Genomic DNA, 20,519 nt, shown 5'->3' with positions numbered 1-20,519 from the left:
ACACCAGAAGGTTTAAAAGCAAAGCTTTTGTGAGCTGATGAACCGAGTTTTCCAAATGTCTCCATCCGCAAGATCCTTGGCTCACTGGAGCATGTTGTAAGGGACTGTGTAAGGGCAAGTAATTTTACAGAAAAGACCTTTGGGACATTACATGCTGCTTTCAGGTGGTGTCGGTGCTGTGCACGCAAGGAGCACTTTCCACACTGGTTCCAGCATCATTTGCAAAGAGGAGCTACTCTGCAAAAGATTGCGGCTGCCACTGGTTGTCAGAGAACAGCTTCTTCCGTGGAAAGCGTGGTTGGGCGGCTCCATGGCTGGTGGTTTGTTGTGATTGATGTTACAGGCTGTACAGTAGTGTTAAGAGAGGTAGGATCTTATGATGGGAACTGCCAGCCTAGCTGACTGCCCAAAGCCTTCTGATTCATTAGTCATAAAGAAACAGATCTTGAGAACTGGAGTTCGGCTTTTCCCACATGAATGTTGGCCTGTGGTTCGTGACACAGTCAACAGCTAAAACTTGTTTTTGCTTAACTAATGAATTTGTTTTGGGGCAAATGGTTGTGGAACTGTGTGGTGATCTGAAAAAATGATACCATCTGGAGATGGTGGGATTTATTAGGAGTGTGCTGATGTATATAGACTGTAGGCTGTTAACAGAGAATAGGATGGGACACTGCTGTTTCTAAGTATGTTAAGGAAAGAGGTGCTCTCTTTTTAGTTGAATTACTCAGCACCACTATATAGGAAGGAGCTTAGAACAACTCAGGAGAAAGAGGATCCTGCAGTTTTGTCTCAGTTATTGGAGAGTTCACATGACAGCAGTTTCTTCAGCACTAAATACAGTTTATCAGATTTTCTGTGCCATTGCAGTCTTCTCCACAGTAGCTGTTCAAAACATGCTTTTCAGAAGATAGTTCTTTCCAATGTGAAGTGGCCCCATCTAAAAATGAAATACAAGCATCTTATTCATAAGCCTCGTATCTGCAAGCATTTTTGTTTCCTAATTTCCTTGACATTTCAAGTGCAGAAAGCATTGCACCCAGAATCTAACTGCATAGCAGGTACAGAAGATGCTTGCACAAGCAAATGAGCAGTCTCAGAGTATAGTGTTAACAGACATGTCTCTGGTTAAGTGCTAACATATGGGTGAGTATAGTGATGTCACTCCTTTACTTGCAATTAATAATTAAAGCTCCATGAAGTTCCTGAAATAGAACATTTGTCAGCAGATCACAGTCCTTCTTTGGTCTGGCTTTGTCCAGCCTTGGGAGGCCAAGACCGGTGTCATGAATACACAGCCCTTCAGTAATGGGTCATTACTCATGGAGATGGCATTTCCTATTCCAGATGCTGCCTGAGTACTGCTGCTCTTTTAGGTCCTGTTCACACCAGACATGTCTGTTCTCAGTTTCAACAGCTGTTCATAGCAGATTCAAATGACTTGATTGTACTGGCCAGCCCCAAGTACAAAGTACATTTTTAACAGTTCTTAAAAAGAGATTGCTATGGTCTTCTAGATAATATTGTTTATTAAAAGTTTAGCCAGAAATGGTGATGAGATTCCTTTGAAGCTCAGGGGTTAGAAATAGTTACAGAATAATAGTCTATTTGAAGTGGCAGCATGATGAAGAAAAATACCCTGAAGGACTTTTCACCTGAGCAAAAATGGCAGCAGTTGTTCACCATGAGGTGTGTCGGGGCTTGCACTCTACTCAAAGGTTATTTGCTGAGCTCTTGAAGAGGACACTGGAGTAACAAGTGCATGACATCCTTTGCTAGCTTCAAAGTGCCGTGCTCAGTGTACAGCCTTCCACACCAAAAAAAAAAACAAAACAAACACACACAAAAAACCCAATGAACTGAAAAATCTCTGGGCCACGAACTGTCAAAACAGAAATGAATACTTTTCTGCTGTTTGGCCTAATGATCACAGGTGTAGCCCATGATATATCTAAATATGAATAGATTGTATTCTACTTTGTAATGATTCTCCAAGATGAGAGAGCACAATGGCTTTTAAAAGTATCACTTCTGCATTGTTTTTGTATCTGTAACTACTGTTCCTGGAGTGTTTTATTTAGAAAGAGCCTTGGTAATTGCTTTTGTTTAAACACAGACTGCGCTGCCACTTATGGGAACATAATAGATGCACACAGGCATAGGGGTGGCCTCACTTTTCCCTTGACCGTGAATGTGTGTTGTTTTCAAAAGTTGTCCTTATTTCTTCCTGTTTCATGTTCACGTGACTGCAAGTTAGAAATGGAAAGTAGTTATTAGACTGTTCAGTTATTCTGTTTTCAATCTCTGAGAACCAAATTAGGATTGTGTGTGTGTATATATGTATATATTATACATACATATACACTTTTTTATATATATGTATGTATGTATATGTTCTTGGATATTTCACCTAAGCTAGTTTTGAAAGTAATACAAAATTTTTTTTTTATAATTTCTGTATTTTGTGTGAAGTTATGGACCTATGACATGTGCTTGGGGAAATCCAGTAAAACTTTTTTTTTAAAGAAAAAGTTTCAATTGTTTTGCTCTATCTACTATTTTTCATACTCTGCTTCATGCTTTTCATTTTACCCCTTGCTTGTAGTTTCTTAATTTTTTACATGATTGCTGTAAGAGAAAAAGATTGATCCTGTTGGTTACAAGCTGGCACATTTAAGAACACCCGTTAATCTTGTGGAACAACTAGTAATAAAACTGTGGATGCCTGAGCAAGAAGCAACACCAGGGAAGCTGCCAAGTTTGACTCACACGAATTAGAGTTGTTGCTGTGTTGTTGCAGTTAAATACTAAGAATGGGAAACAGCCACAGAAGGTGTTTATAGTGCCTGTTTATTGGAATAGCAAAAGCAGGAGGAACATTTGACACTAATACACAAAACAAAAATTAGCCTATCAACTCTTAATCAAAATCTACTGGTAAAAAGCAAAGTATCGAATTTAGGAGATATATAGAAATAGTGCAGAGCATGAGGCACAGCCCCAGTCCCCGCTTATGGCTCACACTAATGTGACATTTCATGGACTGCAGAAAGAAAAACACTTTTGCAAGGAAATAAATGTCTGGGTTTTTTTCCACACCTGCAGAGAGGGAGGGAAGAGCAGGCCCCCATTTAAAGTCCACTGTACCAGGAGCATGGTTAGACGAATGTGCTGCTTTTGAAAATCCTGCGGAGTAGATTGGAGTGGGGAAACAAGTTGGTGGACAGGAGTTTGTAATGCAATGCGGTGCTAAAAGCAGGTGGCTGCACTTTGCTGCAGTGTGTCGCAGAAGAGTTCTTCCTGGACCATGCCGGTGAGGCTGGGGCAGCAGCACACTGAGGGCCACTCTCTCACTTAGACTTACCAAACCTTGGCCTGTGTTGCTTGCATATAAGGACCTGCTAAAATAGCAGTGGAGTAAAACAGGGGCTTGCCTACAGACTGACAAGCTAATAGCATGTACAGGGCAGGGAGGGAGATTTGTAACAGCATCTTCATGTATTTGCAAAGTGACTGCAGGGAGAGGGGAGGTGTATTTAGGATGGGCCAGAGTGTTGTATCAAAGMGAAATGAGGTGAAATTGAGGGAGGAAAAGGGCAGGCTCTTTAGAAGAGCAGATTTTAGAGGAAGAATGTAGTGAGTGGAACCGTGCAAGTTCTCAGAGAGGCAGTAGAAGTGCCTGAACAGCGTGCTGTGAGGGATGCCCAGCCCTGGGCAGTGCACCAACTACAGCTGGATTTAGCAGTCTGTCCTGAAGGACTCCACATGGTGTTTCATCCTTGAGATTAATCTCAATCCAGAGTTTTTGATCTTCCCCAGGAATGGGACCATGTCTGGAGGGAAGTGCAACCAGGTCTGCAGTACGGGGCAGCTCTGCACGGGAGAGGCAGGGGAAGGGATGTCTTCTCCAGCTGAAAAGTGACCTTGGGTCTCTCAAATGTGGTATTTCTTGCTGTAACCTGAATTGATCTGTCCTTCCAGTGTACGCTTGGGGCAGCAAATGTTGCTGAGATTTCATGAGCAAGGGCCAGTGGCTCACCGTGGGACATTTACCTGGAGAGAGCTGCCATACCTGAGATATGTATTTGAAGGACGGTCCATTTCAAGAACATCTGATTGAGCTGGGAGCCTCTAGGACTGGTTCAGTCACAGCAGACRTGTCTATGCTATTGGCAGGAGTAAAGGAAAAGCAGAGATGTTTTATTGCTTGTCAGAGTTCCCCCCCCCCCAAGCTACTACTCACACCACACTAGATGAATATTCAGTAGGACCTTTCTCAAACTCTAATTAGCTGTACTCGTGAAGGCTCTCAGGGACTCACCAGCTTAGTGAATGTGGTCACATCTGCCTCTTTTGGCTGCTACAGAACACTAACAGCCTGGAGTCAGGAAAACTGATTTTTTTGTGCTTAGTGGTCTGTCTTGGCTATTATTTAGCTATGGGGACTGTTATATTGCTGTGGATGGATTATGAATGTAATTGGAAATATAAAAGGATAGCCCTGACGAATTGTTCCCAGAGGAGATGGTTAGTGGTGGCTGTGGGTTTTTTTGTGCATACCACAGATGTTTGGATAGAGGGAAAGAATGGATTTTTTACAAAGGTGAATTAGAGTCAGCACTAGGTGAGTGCAATACTCCAGTTGCTTCCTAGGATAATTACTGGAAAACAATGAAGCAACTTATGTAAGCCACCCAAGCACTAGGATCACCACCATAGTTGCTATGTGGGTAGCATCTCTTCCTTCTGCCCCAGCCCTCCAAACATACACACTTTGTCAACAGAAATCTGCCTGTGATTGGCACCCATTAGTCTGTATTTGGACAGTCTGCTATATTTTGGGCACTGCTGGAATATATGCCATACTCTGAACAGCACAGCCAGTGAAACCCTGATTTCTTGTGAATTCATGCCCTATTTCTCTTAGGCTTTGGGCTCCATCAACCCTAAAGTAATTCCAGCTCCTCCCAAGTCCACTGGATGTGCTGCTTTCTCCTAATTCCTGCCTGCTGCTACCAGTGCCCCTACGTACCTGGATGGACAGAAGCCAGCGTCCCCTTTTCCCTCTCCCCCTGCCAGCTGCTGCTTGGCAAGGTGCTCACAGGAGCACAAAGCTGAGATTCACTGTGGCCCGCTTCAGTGCTGCATACCCATGCTGCGCATGCCCGCGCTGACGAGCTGCACTGGCGAGCCGAGGCACCCGTCACTGCGTGCCGTTCCCCTGGCTCTGGACAGGCGAGTCCCTCAAGAGGTGGGGAGCTGGACGCAGGCTGCTCCACATCTCACAAGAGACAGCGTGAAACACAGCTCTGTAATTCCTATTTCCTTGCAGTTATATGGTAAATGCTGTAGCAGAAACTTGCAGCATTGCCTTGCCCTCAGCCCCCCACCTGCAGCTTTACTGACACTAGGAACTTGCTGCATTACTTCGGCTCTGAGGTGGTTATTGCCTGCAGGAAAAACACAGCCATTTCCTTCCCAGTGCCACAGGCAGCCCTTTCCCAGATGACGTACATGTGAATCTGGGACCCATAACCTTCAGGGTGTGCATCCCTCTGCCCCCGAGTCCTCTTTCTGATCTGCCCGATGATCATCATGTTTGCTTTGAATTGTACCGGGTGCCCAAACGGCTTTGCCTGCCTTCTCCTGACAGCCTGGCAGGAACCTGGCAGAGGTGGGAACAGCAGGAACAAGGATGTGGGAAGTCTTGGGGGATGCAGCGGGTTTAGATGAGCGCGTTCGTTAGTTGGGACTGCTTGACTCCACAAGAGCATCAACAGGAGGAATAAGCCCCTGGCCACACTGTTATTCCTTTCCCAACATAATGCAAGAAATTCCCAGGCCAAAGCTTTAGAGCAGAAGTTACCAAATAGGTCTCTAGGGATGTAAAGTGCTAATTTAAACTGCACATTTATTTTTAAATGGATTGAGTAAATTTGAAGCTAGGGTTGGAAGATATACAAACCTCAAGAAATTAACGTAAGGACACGAACAGGAAATCTGGAGAGCCACACTCACAACGGCAAGGATCGCTGTAAACCTTTCACTACTTAGTAGACACCATCCTGCCCTAATACTCAATTATCGCACATTCCCTTAAAACTGAAAACCTTCTGCCTGTGTGCAGAGCATCCCGTGTGCTCTTCAGATGCTGGAGCCTGGAGATTCCTATCCCGTGCAGCTTACTGTGCTCGAGTGTCCGGGTATCACCTTGCAGCCCATCAGAAAACATCCTGAGTTCCTCTCAAACCTCTTCTCCCCAGGTGTTCTCATCTGAGGTGTAGTTATATTTGGTTACGTGGTCCCTGCCCTGTCGGAGCCCTCCTCACGTGGCTCTCCCGAGACCTTGCCCCTCTCCCTACAGCATGTTTCCTTCACCCATTGAGTCCTGCTAGGACTGGAGAGCCCGTCATGCAAACCACTTCACCGCAGGCCGTCTGGTGGACAAGTGGCCACTTGGTTCTGGTCACACAGAAGACAAATTTCTTTGTTTTTACACTTCTATAGAAACAAGGACTATAAATAAAATTTGGAGGCAGAAAAGGGAGCCGCTGAGGGGGACGTTATCAGTCAGGCCCGGCAGGTGGGGAGCTGCCAGCATGGCTTGGCCCTCGCCAACCTGGGTCGGTGACGTGGCAGGAGGAAACATCTGGGCCTGCGTCCGGTGACATGGCCCAAGGGGAGGTGAGGACCAGAGCGCTGCCGATCTGTGGCCTGCCCTGTGCCCCCTGCCCGCCTCCAGGCCGCCCCAGGAGCCAGTCAGAGGCATGTCTTGAGCAGTGGCAGGCCTCTGCAGCCCAGCCCCTGCCTGGAGGGGCCCACGGCTGCACATGGAGCAAGATCCAGGTGGGAAATGGCTTTTGGTGCCACTGTGAGCGCGCGGACCCGTTCTCCCATCCATGTGTCACAGGCCGTGTTCGCACCAAGAGGCGGCTCATGGTCTGCCCGCCTGGCGAGCTGGCGGCAGCCTGGGCTCRGGACCGTGCCGTGGTGGTGCCCAGTGAGGGGCCGCGGTGTGGGCAGAGCCTCTGCCTGGACCTGGCCCAGCCTGGCCACGTCTGTCCTGCCCCACAGCCGGGGGCTAGTGGCATCATCCCTCGTACTAGCATTAAGAAATCACCATGCTGATTTCTATGGGGCTGCAAACCTCGTGGTCCAATTCATCGTCAGCAGAGATGGTCTGATGTTAAAAAAAGCACAGGGATCCCACATGATGTTGAGCTCCTCTTTTACCATAGGGTTGTTGTGTCCGTATTCAGGACAGTTTTGCAAATGGAAACACAGTATTAAAAGACCCTGGCTGGGGGTCTTAACATGGCAGTTCCTCGCAGGTGACCGGCTGATCCAGGATGGTTGCAGAGTGAACAGCAAGGCCTGCTGACAGGCACGTGCACGCTGGCTCCCTTCAGCCAGGAAGGGTGCTGGGCGCCGGTGTGCCATCGCGCCTGGCTGTTCCTGCCGGAAAGCACATGCGTGTGCTTGGTCCCCGCGCAGCACCATACAGGTGCTTCTGCCCCAGGGCGCTGGGAAGGCAGGGGAAGGGGCCAGCAATGACAAACACTGTTTTATGTCTCTGAGACAGGGTTAACCATCCTCATGGGATGCTTGAAATGCTGGAATTCGCCAGATGTTTTCTTTGGACATTGTCATGTTATATCTGGACAGAAACACAGGCGTGCAATTGAACTGAGCACAGTACATTGGGCTGCTGTGCCAAGAAAACTTTGCCCACTGTTAGGCCCTCTGTCTGCTTTATAAACAGAAAGGCTGTTCATTCTGATTTACAGCCCTCCAGAAAAAGAGCAGGAAGGTCCCTTGCCCAGGGTCATGGAGAAAACTGGGGAAGGGCCAGGAGGAGACTGGTGATCTCCCAGGCTCCAACCTAATGACTTATTCCCCATTTGTCCCCTCCGTGGGTCTCCAGCACGAGACCTTGCTGGTTCTGAGCAGCAGAGCAAAACATACAGCCTAAAATCTTGGCACCTGGAGGCACTTAATGGACCTTGCCCAAGGAGACTGTGTTACAGGCCAGATTCAAAATAGTCATAATATCGGATGCTATACACAATGCATAAGCTGTGCCCAAGAGGTATTTAGCACAGCCAGCCTCTCCCCTGTCCTAGCTGTGGTCTACAAAAAGCCTCAGGCCACCTCCATGGAGATTCAGCTCTGGAGCAGTTCCTGGGAGCAGCCAGAAGATTTAAACACTTCTGGAATATCACTATCCAGTTTCGAAATGATCTTGTAAATGGGTTTCTTCCAGGAGGGGTCGGAGTCCTTGCCCGCCCTGACGGCGCTGAAGAACTCCTGCAGGGTCAGGCTGGCCACCTCCAGGAAGCGCGCGGGGACCTGCAGAGAGACAACAGGCAGCGGGAGGCTGTGGAGACAGTGGGTGGGCGGGAGGCCACGCCGGCAGCTGCCCTGCYGAGAGAGCCGACCCTCCAGCTCCTCCTTGCTGAGGCAGCTCCCAGGCTGCCCCCTCCCAGGTGCCCCCTCCGGGTTGCCCCCTCTCTGCCTTTCCTGTGCCGCTGCTGCCCCAGTCTCCTCTTGCCCACGTGTGCCAGACACTTGCGACCAGCTGCACTCTGCATGCCTCATCTTCACKCAGTTGCTTTCCCATGTGGCCATGCCCAGCCACTGCACACCTCATTCCCACAAGCTTCCTCACAGGCATCTGTTCAGGTTCTCCTGTGCAGGGGCCAGCTCTAAGATCCTTCGAGCTCCTGTCCCTGAGCTCATTTCTCAGTAGGAACATGAGGTGCCATCTCAATTACCCACTTCAGTTTCAGAGGACCAGAAGATCCTAGGTTGCCCCARAGTGCCTGGACACTTGCCAGATCCCTGCCCTCACATACTGCCTTCAGGAGTGTTACAGGCTTTGCAGAGAGGGATTCAGTCTGCGAGAACAACCAGTTACCCCTGAAATGTGGTCACTGCAGAAGGGAACCCTCCATCCAAATCCAGAAAATTAGGCTCATCAGCAGTGTCACAGGACACTAGGAAATCCTTATATTGCTTTTGGGACACATCCCACCCGCTCGTCCCGTCAACATCTGCTGCACAGCAAGGTGCAGAAGACCTGACCTTCCTGAAGCGCAGGGCTTGCCTTTCAGGTACCATACAGTCAGTCCAGACATCCCCCTTGTGTTCCTGACTACTGTGAGGAACAAGCCACAGTTATCAGAGATCATGCTCTTTTTTGTGCCCTAAAATCATTAAAAGCGTCTCTGAAAGAGAATGGAACTAGTTACAGCCACCACAGGGCTGACACTAGTTGGACCCCCTTTCCTCTCCTACCTCTGTGGTTTTGGCCAGAAGCACGCGCCTTGGCTGCTCCTTCCCCRGATAAGAGTGCTGAAGGGTGCCCCATTCCCCGCGACTGGCCTGGCTCACCTGGGATCTCCCCTGCAGCTGCCCCTTCTCACCTCAAAGTCATTTCCCTTGTTATAGTGCATGTTGAGTGCACGGAAGAGCTCTGAGTCCCGCGAGACCCTCAGGACCTTGGCATCCACAATGCCCTCCAGCAGGGCTTGCCGGGCAAACTTCTCCACCTGGATGTAGTAGAACTCGCGGAAGTTGCTGAACCACTTGATGAGCTGGGAAGTGATGCAGCGGCTGAACTGCAACCAGGTGGAGACCAGGAGAACAAGTGTTATGCGAGCCCCTGTTCCCACTGGCCCCAGGAGAAGAAATCGAAAAAAAAAAAAAAATCTTTGCAAAGAAAATGATCATTGAAATCCCACCCRCCCAAGGTGCGAAAGATCCCATCCCAGGTTCTCTCACACCACATCACTCCTCCAGGCTGCTGCACCTCCTGCTCAGATGGGGAATGATGGTGAGAAATTGAATATCATCCCACGGTACAGAAGGAAACACTGTGTCTGTGTTTTTTTCTGCTGGAAGCCTGAAATGCAGCAGTGGACTGGCAGGACATCGACCTAGACAAGGGAGGCTGCCAGGAGAGAGCTGCAAAACTGCCCACAAGTGGAGGGAGGTTGTCTCCAGATGCATGTGCACCAGTATGAGCCACCAATATGAGCCTAGCAAATGCCCCTCTCCCCAAACCCAGCATGTGGGGACCTGTGTGCAATGCAGCTGGTGGGGCTAGCAAGAATGCGCAGGATGCTACTCCACGGCAAACACTTTTAGCGTCCTTTGTACCCCTCTGTTTGCAGCCACACACGCGCTTCAGCAAAGAGAGCCCAATGAGGAATTAACCACCCACATGGAGTGCAAAAGCACCACCCAGGATGGTGACACTGGGGTGTCTGTGGTGCCTCTCCCAGCTGAGATACAGATCCACCTCCCTGCAGTGGGTAGGCATGAACACAGCATGCTTTAATCCCAATGCTTCGATAACATGGCAGTGAAGACTTGGCAGCCCAGCTTCACTGCAGGCCTCACAAGCCTGCTAGGGCCCTGAGCACCCCCCAGGGCAGCCCACGCTGTCATCTGAGCCTTCCCAGTCACACTGGTGGGGGCGGAGGGTGAGAGAGCCTCCCTTGGCCCCGTGCACTCCTGGGATGCACAGGCTGGTGCACCGCTGTGTGTGAGTGGCTCCCGCTCAGGAACCTGGCTCAGCAGCAGCTCTGTGCAAAGCAGTTTTACCTGCACATCAAGGAAGTAGGTTTTCAGCAGAGTGGAACTGGGGTAGCGGGTGAAGAAAAACATCAACTTGGCCTTCTTCAGGTGGCCGGGTGTCAGTGCCTCCTGGATGTATCTCAGAGTCAAGGAAAGTCTCCTCACATCCTGTTAGACTGGCAGAAGGCTGTATGTCCCTGAGCACTCACCCTGGACACTGGCCTTTTACCTGTGATAACTGCTCTCCATTGGCTGGTAATGGAGATGGAGTGGTGTCAACCCCAGCCCCAGCTGATGACCAGGAACACTGCTCCCTTCGGCATCCCAGAGGAGCCGTGGCCTATCACCGCACTTCCTGGGCTCTTGGGGATAGGGATTTCTGTGAGCCATCAACTCCCAAGGTAGGACAATGAGTCGACCATGGTGGCTCCAAAATAGGCCTGGGAGCTCCTGACTTCTACTCCATGCTATTTTATAGCATCTAACTACCCTGAAGAGCATCAGTGCCCCCCACAGCTCAGAACCCCTTTACTACCTGCCCCTTTCCAGCCCCCTGCAGGGAAGGAGTGACTTTGGCCTTGGGAAGGAGACCAGCAGGGCTTGTGCTGAGCTGTGGCCCTGGAGGGAGCTTCACCACCCCTCTGAGCTCCTGGGAGCTCCACCACGTTTGTTTGCTGTGTGTGAGCAGAGGACATCCACCTCCATCTGCCGCAGGCTGCAGTCAGCCCTGTGGGGAGGTGCGCCAGGACCGGGGGAGCAGTGCTGGCTGGGCATGTTCTCCCAGGAGCCCCCAAAGCCATCTGTGCCAGCTAGGTATCTCCCACTGCCCCTCATTCAAGAGCATGTGTAAGAGGCCAGTGGTGCAGCAGAGGCAGTTCTGGCACCTCCAGCTGCCAGCATCTCCCAGCCCCCAAAGGATATATGGATGGAGGCAAAGGGCATCCCATCCATCACGGGCTGTGGCTCCCCGCAGCCTGCCCTGGCAGCTGGCAGCAGCGCCAGGCTTTCCACGTTGTCAGGGCTCAGGGGCAGGGGATACTGCTGCTGTCTCATGACCGATGACCTGAGTTTGATGGTTCCCCAGTGCAAGTTGAGGGGCTCCGGAGGACCCCGCTCTGCAGCAGAGGGGCTCCCATGAGAGCTGCTGCCCCAAGGGCTGTGCTGGCCATAACCCAGCAGCTGGCTAAGGAGCTGGTTGTCCTGAACAGGGGCTGTCATGCCCAGTGGATAACCAATACTGGGTACCTGACAGGGTTTTCTCACCTCTCTTGAACTGACAGGACAAGTGTGAGAGTCTGGGCTCTTCTCCGAAGCCCCTGACAAAGCCTCAGCCTGGGGTCCCCCCAGTGAATTCAGCACATCCTGGGGGGGAGGCTTAGGAAGCGGTTTTCTGCATTTCTCAGAAGCAAAATACTCTCTCCTGACTCCTTCCCTGGGCACCTGGAGGCTGCAGTGCCACTGCAGGAAGTGGCCGGCCACCTTTGGCCACACAGTCTTCAGAACAGAGTCCACCACCCAAGATGTCACTCCAGCCAGCTCATGCTTTAGCATCTCCGAGAGCACCCTGGCCTCCGAGGGCAGGCCACCTGCAATGCCTGAGCTTTCTTCCTCCTCTGGTGCTTCATGCCCTGCCACCTCAGGGACACTCCTCCAGAAATGCATTTTGAGCAGGTCATTGGCCACAGCAGCACTGTCCTTGCCCGGTCTGCCTCCAGGCTTTCCATGAAGTAGATGTGCTTTCTTGGTCCCTTCCTGGGTGTGAGCAGCAYCTCCAGGGTCGCAGACCTGGAAGAACTTCTCCTGGAGCTGCCTCAGCTGCTGCTCTAAGAAGTGGAGCTGCTCCTTCAGCTGCTGGCAGCCCTGTGTCTGGGAGCTACAGGCGCCAGGGACTGCCCATTGGATCACCTCATCGCTCTGCTGCTGCTGGGGCACCCTCGTCTTCCTCTTATTCTCCCACGGCGTCTCGCAGCCCCTCTCCATGTCATGCCCTCCACCTGTCTCCCTGCCAGTGTCACATGTCGGGGGGTTCAGTGGGAGGTTCATGCCTTGGATGATGCTCTCCACCCTGGCCCGCTTGGCTCGTAGGTGCTCGTTGGAGAGCTGGTCTCTGTCGCTGGCACGAGGCAGGAGAGTGGGGGCACAGGGCCGGGGCAGAGTCAGGGCTTGCTCTCCTTCCCCAGGAGACGCATCATCTCCATAGTCCTGAGGCAGGTCTGTCGCCTGGGAGGAAGGTAAAAGGATGTGAGGATCCAGGCCCCTGCTAACCACTGTGTGGCTGAGGAGCTGTGATATCAGGGATGCACTGGGAGAAGGCAACGAAGAGTCTCTTTGGAAACAGGGCTCCTTTTTCAGCCCCTGGCCATGCCCCGAAGTGCCATGGTTTCCATCCTGTTCAGAGGCAGTCCTGTCATCCATTGTGTCCTCTTTCTCTCTGGAAACCGGAGAGCTGAGCCACAGCAGGGTTGGGATCATTTCTGGTGGTGGCCTGAGGGACTGGCAGGCTTCCTGGATGTTTGATATTTCTGCTGGCTAGAGGTGTGGAGCTGAAGAAAGAGCAAGAAATGACACCCAGCAGAACTAGTACAGCAGCTCTCCATGCACATGGCAGATTTTCCTCCCAGAGTCCTAGGGCATCTCTGCTCACCTGCAAAATCTATTTCAACAGGGAATGGCACATGCAGAAATCTCCAGCCACTGCAAAACATGTGAGCAGACTGTCAGCTGTACAATTGTTGATGATGCCTGGAGTTCAAATCAAATGGTTTGAGCCCTGGATGGGCTCACCAGCAAGGCCTTCCCATGTAGCCAGCTGCACCCAGGACAGCGGTGCTGCCCAGAGCACTCTCAGCACCAGAGGTGGCCCCTCCAGAGGGCTTAGAGCTCCCTTGCTGCACCTCGGCCAGAGCTTCTCCATAAACACTACATTAGTACTAAAACAYGTCTCATCTGTCCCCAAAAACAGGCGGTGCAAGCAAGTAAGTGCTYGGGGAGATGAGCAGAAAGGGAAATCACCTTCAGCTAGACTTCCCTGTGGGCTTGTGGACTCCGGCACAGGAGTGGTGAGCACCAGGCAGAGCCTGCTTCCTCACATGCCTGGGCAGAGGTGTTTTTAGGTGCTCCTGGGGGCTGGCAGGATGCCCAGCTGCCGCGCACAGGGAGCTCCCTTGCTGAAAGAGAGCACCCATAGACTCAGAGGGCAGCACTCGCCGTCTGAGAGCAGAAAGGGGAGACGTGGCTCCTGATCCCTCTGCATCCTGGGCATCCCTTGGCTCCCACACAGCAGCAAAGGGACCTTGTGTCTGTGAGCACGAGCCTTCGTCTCCTGGGGTATGGCTGTGCAGACCCTGGTGCACAGAGCACTCCTCCGTGACATGTCTGCACCCCTGCTGCCACCGGTCTGGGCGGAGGGGGGCTTTCCTTGAAATGCGGAAGTTGCAGACTTTCCTTGCAGATTTGCCTGAGCAGCTACATCCTCAGCGAAGACATTCACGGCACAGAGCAGCTGGGACCTGGGCATGGCCATGCCTGCTTCTGCCAGACACCAGCACCTGCCACCAGAGCCCCAGGGACACAGAGATGGGCGGCAGCACTTGCCAGCCCAACACAACCCCCTCCTTGGGACTGCAGCCAGCTGAAACAGGCTGGTGGGAAGGGGCAAAGCATAGCCAAAGCTTTCAGGGATCCAGGAGCAGAGAAAGTGTGATGTGACCTGTCACTAGCTGGACACACTGGGATGCTCAGGCTAACACAGCATGATGCTCCTCAGTGGTTGTTAAAACAGAAAAAAAAAGGCGTGGGGCTGGGGGATTACCAGGGAGGAGAATAAACTATGGAGCCAGTAGCCAGGAGCTTTGGAATTGTCAGGCTGACTCCTGGCAGTGATCCACCCGCTCCACTCCCTCATCCTGGTGGCTTCGCAGAGGAAGGAGCAAAAACTCATAAGCTGGGCAATTGTGGAATAACTATCCCCATGGGATGTTTCTTCTTCAACCACATTAATTAGTGGTAGCTTTGCATCCTTGAAGAGGATGGTTTATTTCTTTTCCAGACATCTTTAGCCATCTTCAATATCTGAGACTCTTTTTTTCTATATACAGAAATGTCTGATACTTTTCAACACTATTAATCTCCTATCCCCATGATTATCTCCTTCACAATGAGTCCCACAGGCTAACTTCACAGTGCGAAAAATGTGTTTCCGTTCACTGGTTTTCAGCAAGGTTTTTTTTGGAACAACCCTTTACTCCAGGCAGATATTCACGAGTGTAGCTCTACCTTTTCTAAACTCTATCATTCTTTATCACTCCAGCATAGGTCCTCAGATTTGTCTCCTCCATAAGTTACACAGTCCTATCATTTCAATATCATACAGTTGTCTTTTCCCCCTTCTCTGTCATGCCTCTCTGAATCCTCTCTGCTACTGCTCCATCCTTTGCAGAGATAATGCAGAAAACACCCTGGAGAGAGGGCACTGTTGATTTAAATCTCTTTTTTTAAACACAGCCTCACACATTTTATATCCCTTTTAACCACTACTTCATTATGATCACCGGTTTTACTGAGCTGATTTACTGACTGTCTGTTATGAAAACTTTGATACGTTCTGCTGCCTCCCACAAGATCTGCAGTAACAAAGGTAGCCTTCCCCCTGCCTGGCGATGCCCAGCGCCAAGGGTAATCATACCTGGTAATGCCCAACACCAGTCCCTTGTTCGAGGGGCGTTTAAGCCTTCCTGCCACGGGGCTGCTCTGAATTGCTTCAGCCAGCTCTACTCTTGACGAACCAAGTATTTTTTTGTGTTGACTGCCAACATTCGTTTCTCTCCTGCCCTGGCTCCCCTCCCGACCATTAGGATTTCGTTTTCCTAACAGTCTCTTGTGAGGGACTTTTTACAAGGCTATTCAAAGCGTATCAACTATTTCGCTGACCCTCGGGAAGTGTAATGGCTTAGCAGGTTTTCCAAAAAGCCTGCCAGATTTCCCATCCTGCTCTGGTCAGCTAGCTGTTTCCTCGTCATGGCAGATTTACCTGAGACCAGAACACAGGTGGGATGGCTGCAGGTCTCAGGATCACCCCCTCGGCTGCACTCTGCTTCTCCAGTCCTTCAGCTGCTTTCAATAAAGCCATACAGTAAAAGCAATGTATTTATATATTTCATCCCTTCTTAAGGCTTTCCACATGGCTAGAGCACAAGACAGCTGATCCCAGGGCCTCATTTTTTGATGTAGCACTTTGTTAATGACAAACACCTTTTTTGGCACTTTGCTCTTTCACAGTTCCTCATCTCATCTGTGTTCAAAAGCAAAGGCAGGGAGCTTACCAGCTCCCTACCCTGAAGCTCTCTAGCCCCAGAAACCAAGACAATAGACTCTTCATAAACACAAGAGATTGAGAGCTGGCAATAAGCCCTAGACTTGACTAAGGCTTTCAGCACCAGCTTTTTTCAGGTAACCTGAGCTGCTGCCTCCCCACAGAAATGTGGAGAGTGGGAGCAGAGCTGCTGGTCCCAGGCCATCCCGCTGCCCTCGCGAGAGGCTCCGGAGGCCTCTCCACTGCGGGTGGCCTCGGCTTCCCCCTGCCACCTCCCCCAGCACCCAGGGTGCAGGAAACCCCCAGCTGGAGGGCTGCAGGGGTGCGTAAGACTTCAGCAGGGCAGTGAAGGTGAGGGCTTCCCAGCAGTGCCCTGTCAGTGTGCATGGTAACACCTGGCAGATCAGGAGCCAGACAGAGCCTGCCAAAATGTGCCGCCCCAGGAGGTCCTGCCCCATGCAAGCTGCTCCCACTGACAGAGCCCTTCCTCTGCTGAATCAGCAGTTGTGTGCTCTGATCCATACTCTCACTACCAACCTTAACCAGTGCTATCTTTCAAAATACTAAAAAGAAGCCTAGGCTCTTCTTAACCGAAGGAAGAGACCAAGGAACAAAATGAAGCTACTCAGAAAAGTCAAGCATGTCCTCTCCAAAAGGGGATCCATCCCATACAGGCTCCCCAGTTGCTTCTCAGCAGGAGTCATGCACCAGGCAGCCTGCCACTCCCAAGCACTGCAAACCCTCCCCACCAAGAGCTCCTAGATCCCCTCTGTTTTCAGCAAAAGCTCCCAGGACCCGAGCTGCCTCATGTTTCTCTGCCCCAGCAGGATGTGGCACTCACCTGGGCTCGCCTGGGTGTGGAGGACGTGGCGCCCCACAGGCACCACATCCTGGGCACTGCAGGGTGGGCTAAGGGATATGGGATGCCCCGGCGCCAGCCTAGCGTCACTTCCCTCTGCGCTCGGGTCCTTTAAAGAGGGAGTGGGGAGGTCGGAGGCAGCCAACCAGCTGGAAACAACTTCTGAATATGCAGATGGCAGTCCAGGAGGTCAGATTCAGTGCTGGGGTCCAGACACCTTCCCCGCTGCTCTTGCACACACTCTGCCATCTCCCGGGTTTGTAGACACCAGAGCGGCTTCTTGGATCAGGCAGATGAGCTCTGGTGTCAGAGCTGGCAGAGGCAGAGGCAGGTAGGCAGGGGTGCCAGGTGCTGAGCTGGCCCTCAGACCTGGGCCACAGCAGGACACCATGGGCATGGGCCTGCAGAGCTGCATGGCATGGTGGACGCATGTCTCTTTCCAGCCAAGCTTGCTCAGCCCCTCGGTTCCCCACATCTGCTGTTATGCTTCCCCGCTCCAAAGCAGGGCAACGCTCGCTGTTGGGCTGCGCCATGCTCCCCCGGGTGATGCCTTCCCTGCTCCTGCTGTTACTATGCTCTGCAAACACTGCAGATACCCCAGCTGCACTGGGGCAATGTGGAGGCCACTCAGCCTTCACTAAAGGTGCCCAGGCATTTCTAATGCCCCCAGGTACAGGGACATGGATGCATTTTGGCTGGCCAGCACCTGTGGTCTGTGATGTGGGCAACAGTCGGAAAACAGAACAATGTAGGAAAATTAGCAAAATTTAGTATCTTACTTATTGCATAGTAATTTATAAACATTCTACAGCCATGAGAGCTGGCAGCTCTCTCAGCTGCTAAATTCACGTCCTGACTTCAGCCGTGGGAATAATCTGTCTGCCCCAGGGGCATGTTTACAACATGTTGCATGTTGGAGAGGTGGGGTGARTGGAATCTCCCTGGAGCAAGACAAAATCTAGCTGCTCATGCCATTTCTAATTCTTTGTCTAATTTGCCTCTACATACTTAATAAACATAGTGATGTTTGTTTTATTCATTTGGTAGGCAGGAGGCTGGGCTTAAAAGCAGTTGACATCTGGCGGTCTTGTTCAAGGATATTAGCCCTCAAAAGACAGATCACAGAGAAATTCCTGGCAGAAAGCCTTTCTGGCTCAGTTGCCTTTTTTTAAAGCAGTCAGCACATCTTCAAAGCCTCAGAGACTACCTCCTATTGATTTTTCCTCAACCTTTTTTTTTTTTAAATCATTCCAAGGATATTCGTTACAAATTTACATTAGAAGACTATTTTGAAGGTCACGGTATAACATTCAAATATTAAGCAATGGCTAAATTAAGGATGCATGCATAATCTCAGCTTGGCTCCTTGAGAGATGCCTGGTTGCCAGACAGCCTTTTATGACTATCCCAGGCTAATTCTCAGGTTCTGCAATAGGTTCTTTGGGTTTTCTTTCAGCAACAGTTCCCCATCTGGAACTAGGCAGAAAGCAGAAAGTAGCTCAGGGATTCTCAAACCTTTCAGCATGTGGACCACACCTGACAAATGGGGCTTTCTTGTGGACTTGTTTCCCTGTTTGCAGTTGTGAGATGACCTCCCTGCCCATTTCTAATCATGTAATATCCCACTTACTGATGCTTATAGCAATATCATCAAGATCAACAAGCCTGACCATGGGAATTTTCAAGGTAAGCAGAAAGACCACCAACATAGCCTTCCTGCAGCAATCTAACTTACAGTTAGAGTCAAGGAAGAGCATATGAAACCACACCCTTTGGTAATATGTAGGTCCATTTAAATACCAGGAATCAGTTAGACAACACAGCTGAATTATCAAATGCCTTGCACTTGTCAAAAGGGGGTGGTCCTTTCAAAGGCATCTTAAAGCATATCAACTTAACTGTAATGTGAAACCGCACCCTAAGTCAGCATGGCTGCTTGTGATGAGGGCAGTGCAGCATTTCATAGGACAGTGCCACATAAAGGTACTGGCAACTAAGGCACAAGGCATAACCGAACCAGATACCTCTCACTTGGCTCAACATGAAGGTGTGAAAGATATTTTGGGCCTGATTCTTTAGGAAGTCTCTATGGCAATTTTGTATATTGAATGCAACAGGGGAATGATTTATTGTAGCAGCCTCTGCAGGTGGAAACATATATAGTTTTCAAGGGCTGATACTAGGCTGATACTTTTCTTAATCAATGAGCTGGACTGCACCCTTGTCAAATTTGTGGATGACACCAAACTGGGGGAGGCAGTTAATAAGCTACCATTTGGAGGGATCTTGGCAGCCTGGAGCAATGAGCCAACAGGATCCTCTCAAAGCCTAAGAAAGAAACTGCAAAGACCTGGGTCAGAATAACCCCATCCACAGTGCAGGCTGGGGACCAGCTGGCTTGGGAGCAGTTCTGCAGCAAAGGACCTGGGGTCCCTGGGGGACAATTTTAACATAGGACAGCAGTGTGCCTTCACAGCAATGATTGCTAATAGCATGCTCAGTTGCAGCAGAAGTGTAACCAGCTGGTTGAAGGAAGTGATTATTCCCTCTATTCGGCACTTGTGAGACCACATCTGGACTATGGTGACCAGTTTGGGGACCCCAGTACAAGAGATACTAACACAGTGGAAGAGCCCAGCAAAGGGTCAATAAACAGTTAGCGGCTGGGGCACCTGATATAGGAAAGGAAGCTTGAGGAAGCAGGGTTTGTTATCCAGGAGAAAAGGCTGCCAAGGGAGGCTGTTACTGGTATCTTCAGCTACCTAACATGTACTTATGGAGGAGACAGAGTCAGACTTTTCTCCAAAGCACACAGCAAAAAGACAAGGGACAGCGTTAACAAGCCACAGCAAAGGAAACTCTGACTGGATGTAAAGTTGGGTTTTTTTTCTTCTTTTTTTCACAATGAGATTCATCAAGCCCCAGACAAGGGGCCCTGGAAAGTCGGGTAATCTCCATCTGTAGAGATTTCCAAAACTCAGCTTGCTGAGGTTGTGAGCAGCCTGCTCTAACTCTGAAGGTGGCCCTGCTCTGAGCAGTAGTTGGACTACAGCTCACTAGAGGCCCTGTCCCACCATGCTCACCCTGTGTTCCTGTCCTGTCACCACAGGCTGGAGCTCAATGGGCCACGGCAAGAGCTGATCTCTGTTCCAGTGTCCAAACCAGTGGTCACAAGTTCTGGCCACAGTCTCCAGTCTAGCTCTGCGCATGACCCAGAGCTGTGACTTCCTGTTTCCTCATCTGTAGAACAAAAGTAATATTTGAGACGTTTGAAGCCTAAATGCAAGCACTCCCTTTCAGCCCTCTCAGAGATCTCCTCCAAGCATGCGTCATCTCCTAGCTTTCCCTGCAAACAGCTTATAGGCACGAAACTCACAGACCCTCCTGCACCGGCACCCCCAGGGCCACCCCACTGCTGCCACCACCCTTGTGAGCACCCCACCATGGCTGGGATGCCACCAAGGTGTCCTCCGCATGAAGGATGAGCGCTAATGAGCGCCAATGGCTAATTAACTAGTTCAGGAAGCACTGTGGGTCACCATTCCCAGGGCTTTTGGGGGCAGAGACCCACGGCAGGGACGCTGCCACCCTGGACAAGCTGCAGGGGCCCCTCCGCATCCCCATCCCCAGGCCTGCCCTGCCCCTTGGCCCCATCCCTAGTCCAGCCCGATGGCCCCATCCCTAGGTCGGTCTGGTGGCCCAGTCCTGCCCCACAGCCTGTCCTCACGCCTGTTCCTGCCCCACAGGCTGCCCCCTCGCCGGTCCCAG

The 20,519-nt window shown here is 50.9% G+C and overlaps 1 protein-coding gene across 1 annotated transcript; it reads right to left on the bottom strand.

The window, feature by feature from the left end:
* Positions 1 to 7,211: 7,211 nt before the first annotated feature.
* On the bottom strand, positions 7,212 to 20,371 carry PROX2 (prospero homeobox 2). The gene is made up of 6 exons (XM_026090887.1): positions 19,835 to 20,371; positions 13,226 to 13,275; positions 11,503 to 13,124; positions 10,609 to 10,716; positions 9,426 to 9,620; positions 7,212 to 8,349 (listed from the first exon to the last, which is right to left on the bottom strand). Exons 3-6 carry the CDS (start codon positions 13,051 to 13,053, stop codon positions 8,164 to 8,166), a joined length of 2,040 nt encoding a protein of 679 aa, XP_025946672.1. The 5' UTR covers positions 13,054 to 13,124; positions 13,226 to 13,275; positions 19,835 to 20,371; the 3' UTR covers positions 7,212 to 8,163.
* Between the last annotated feature and the right edge of the window lie 148 nt (positions 20,372 to 20,519).

Source organism: Apteryx rowi, unplaced genomic scaffold, assembly GCF_003343035.1.
Source record: "Apteryx rowi isolate R43461 unplaced genomic scaffold, aptRow1 scaffold_88, whole genome shotgun sequence".
NCBI lineage: Eukaryota > Metazoa > Chordata > Aves > Apterygiformes > Apterygidae > Apteryx > Apteryx rowi.
The sequence above is the reverse complement of the archived record's forward strand: the minus strand, read 5'-3'. Positions and strand labels throughout refer to the sequence as shown.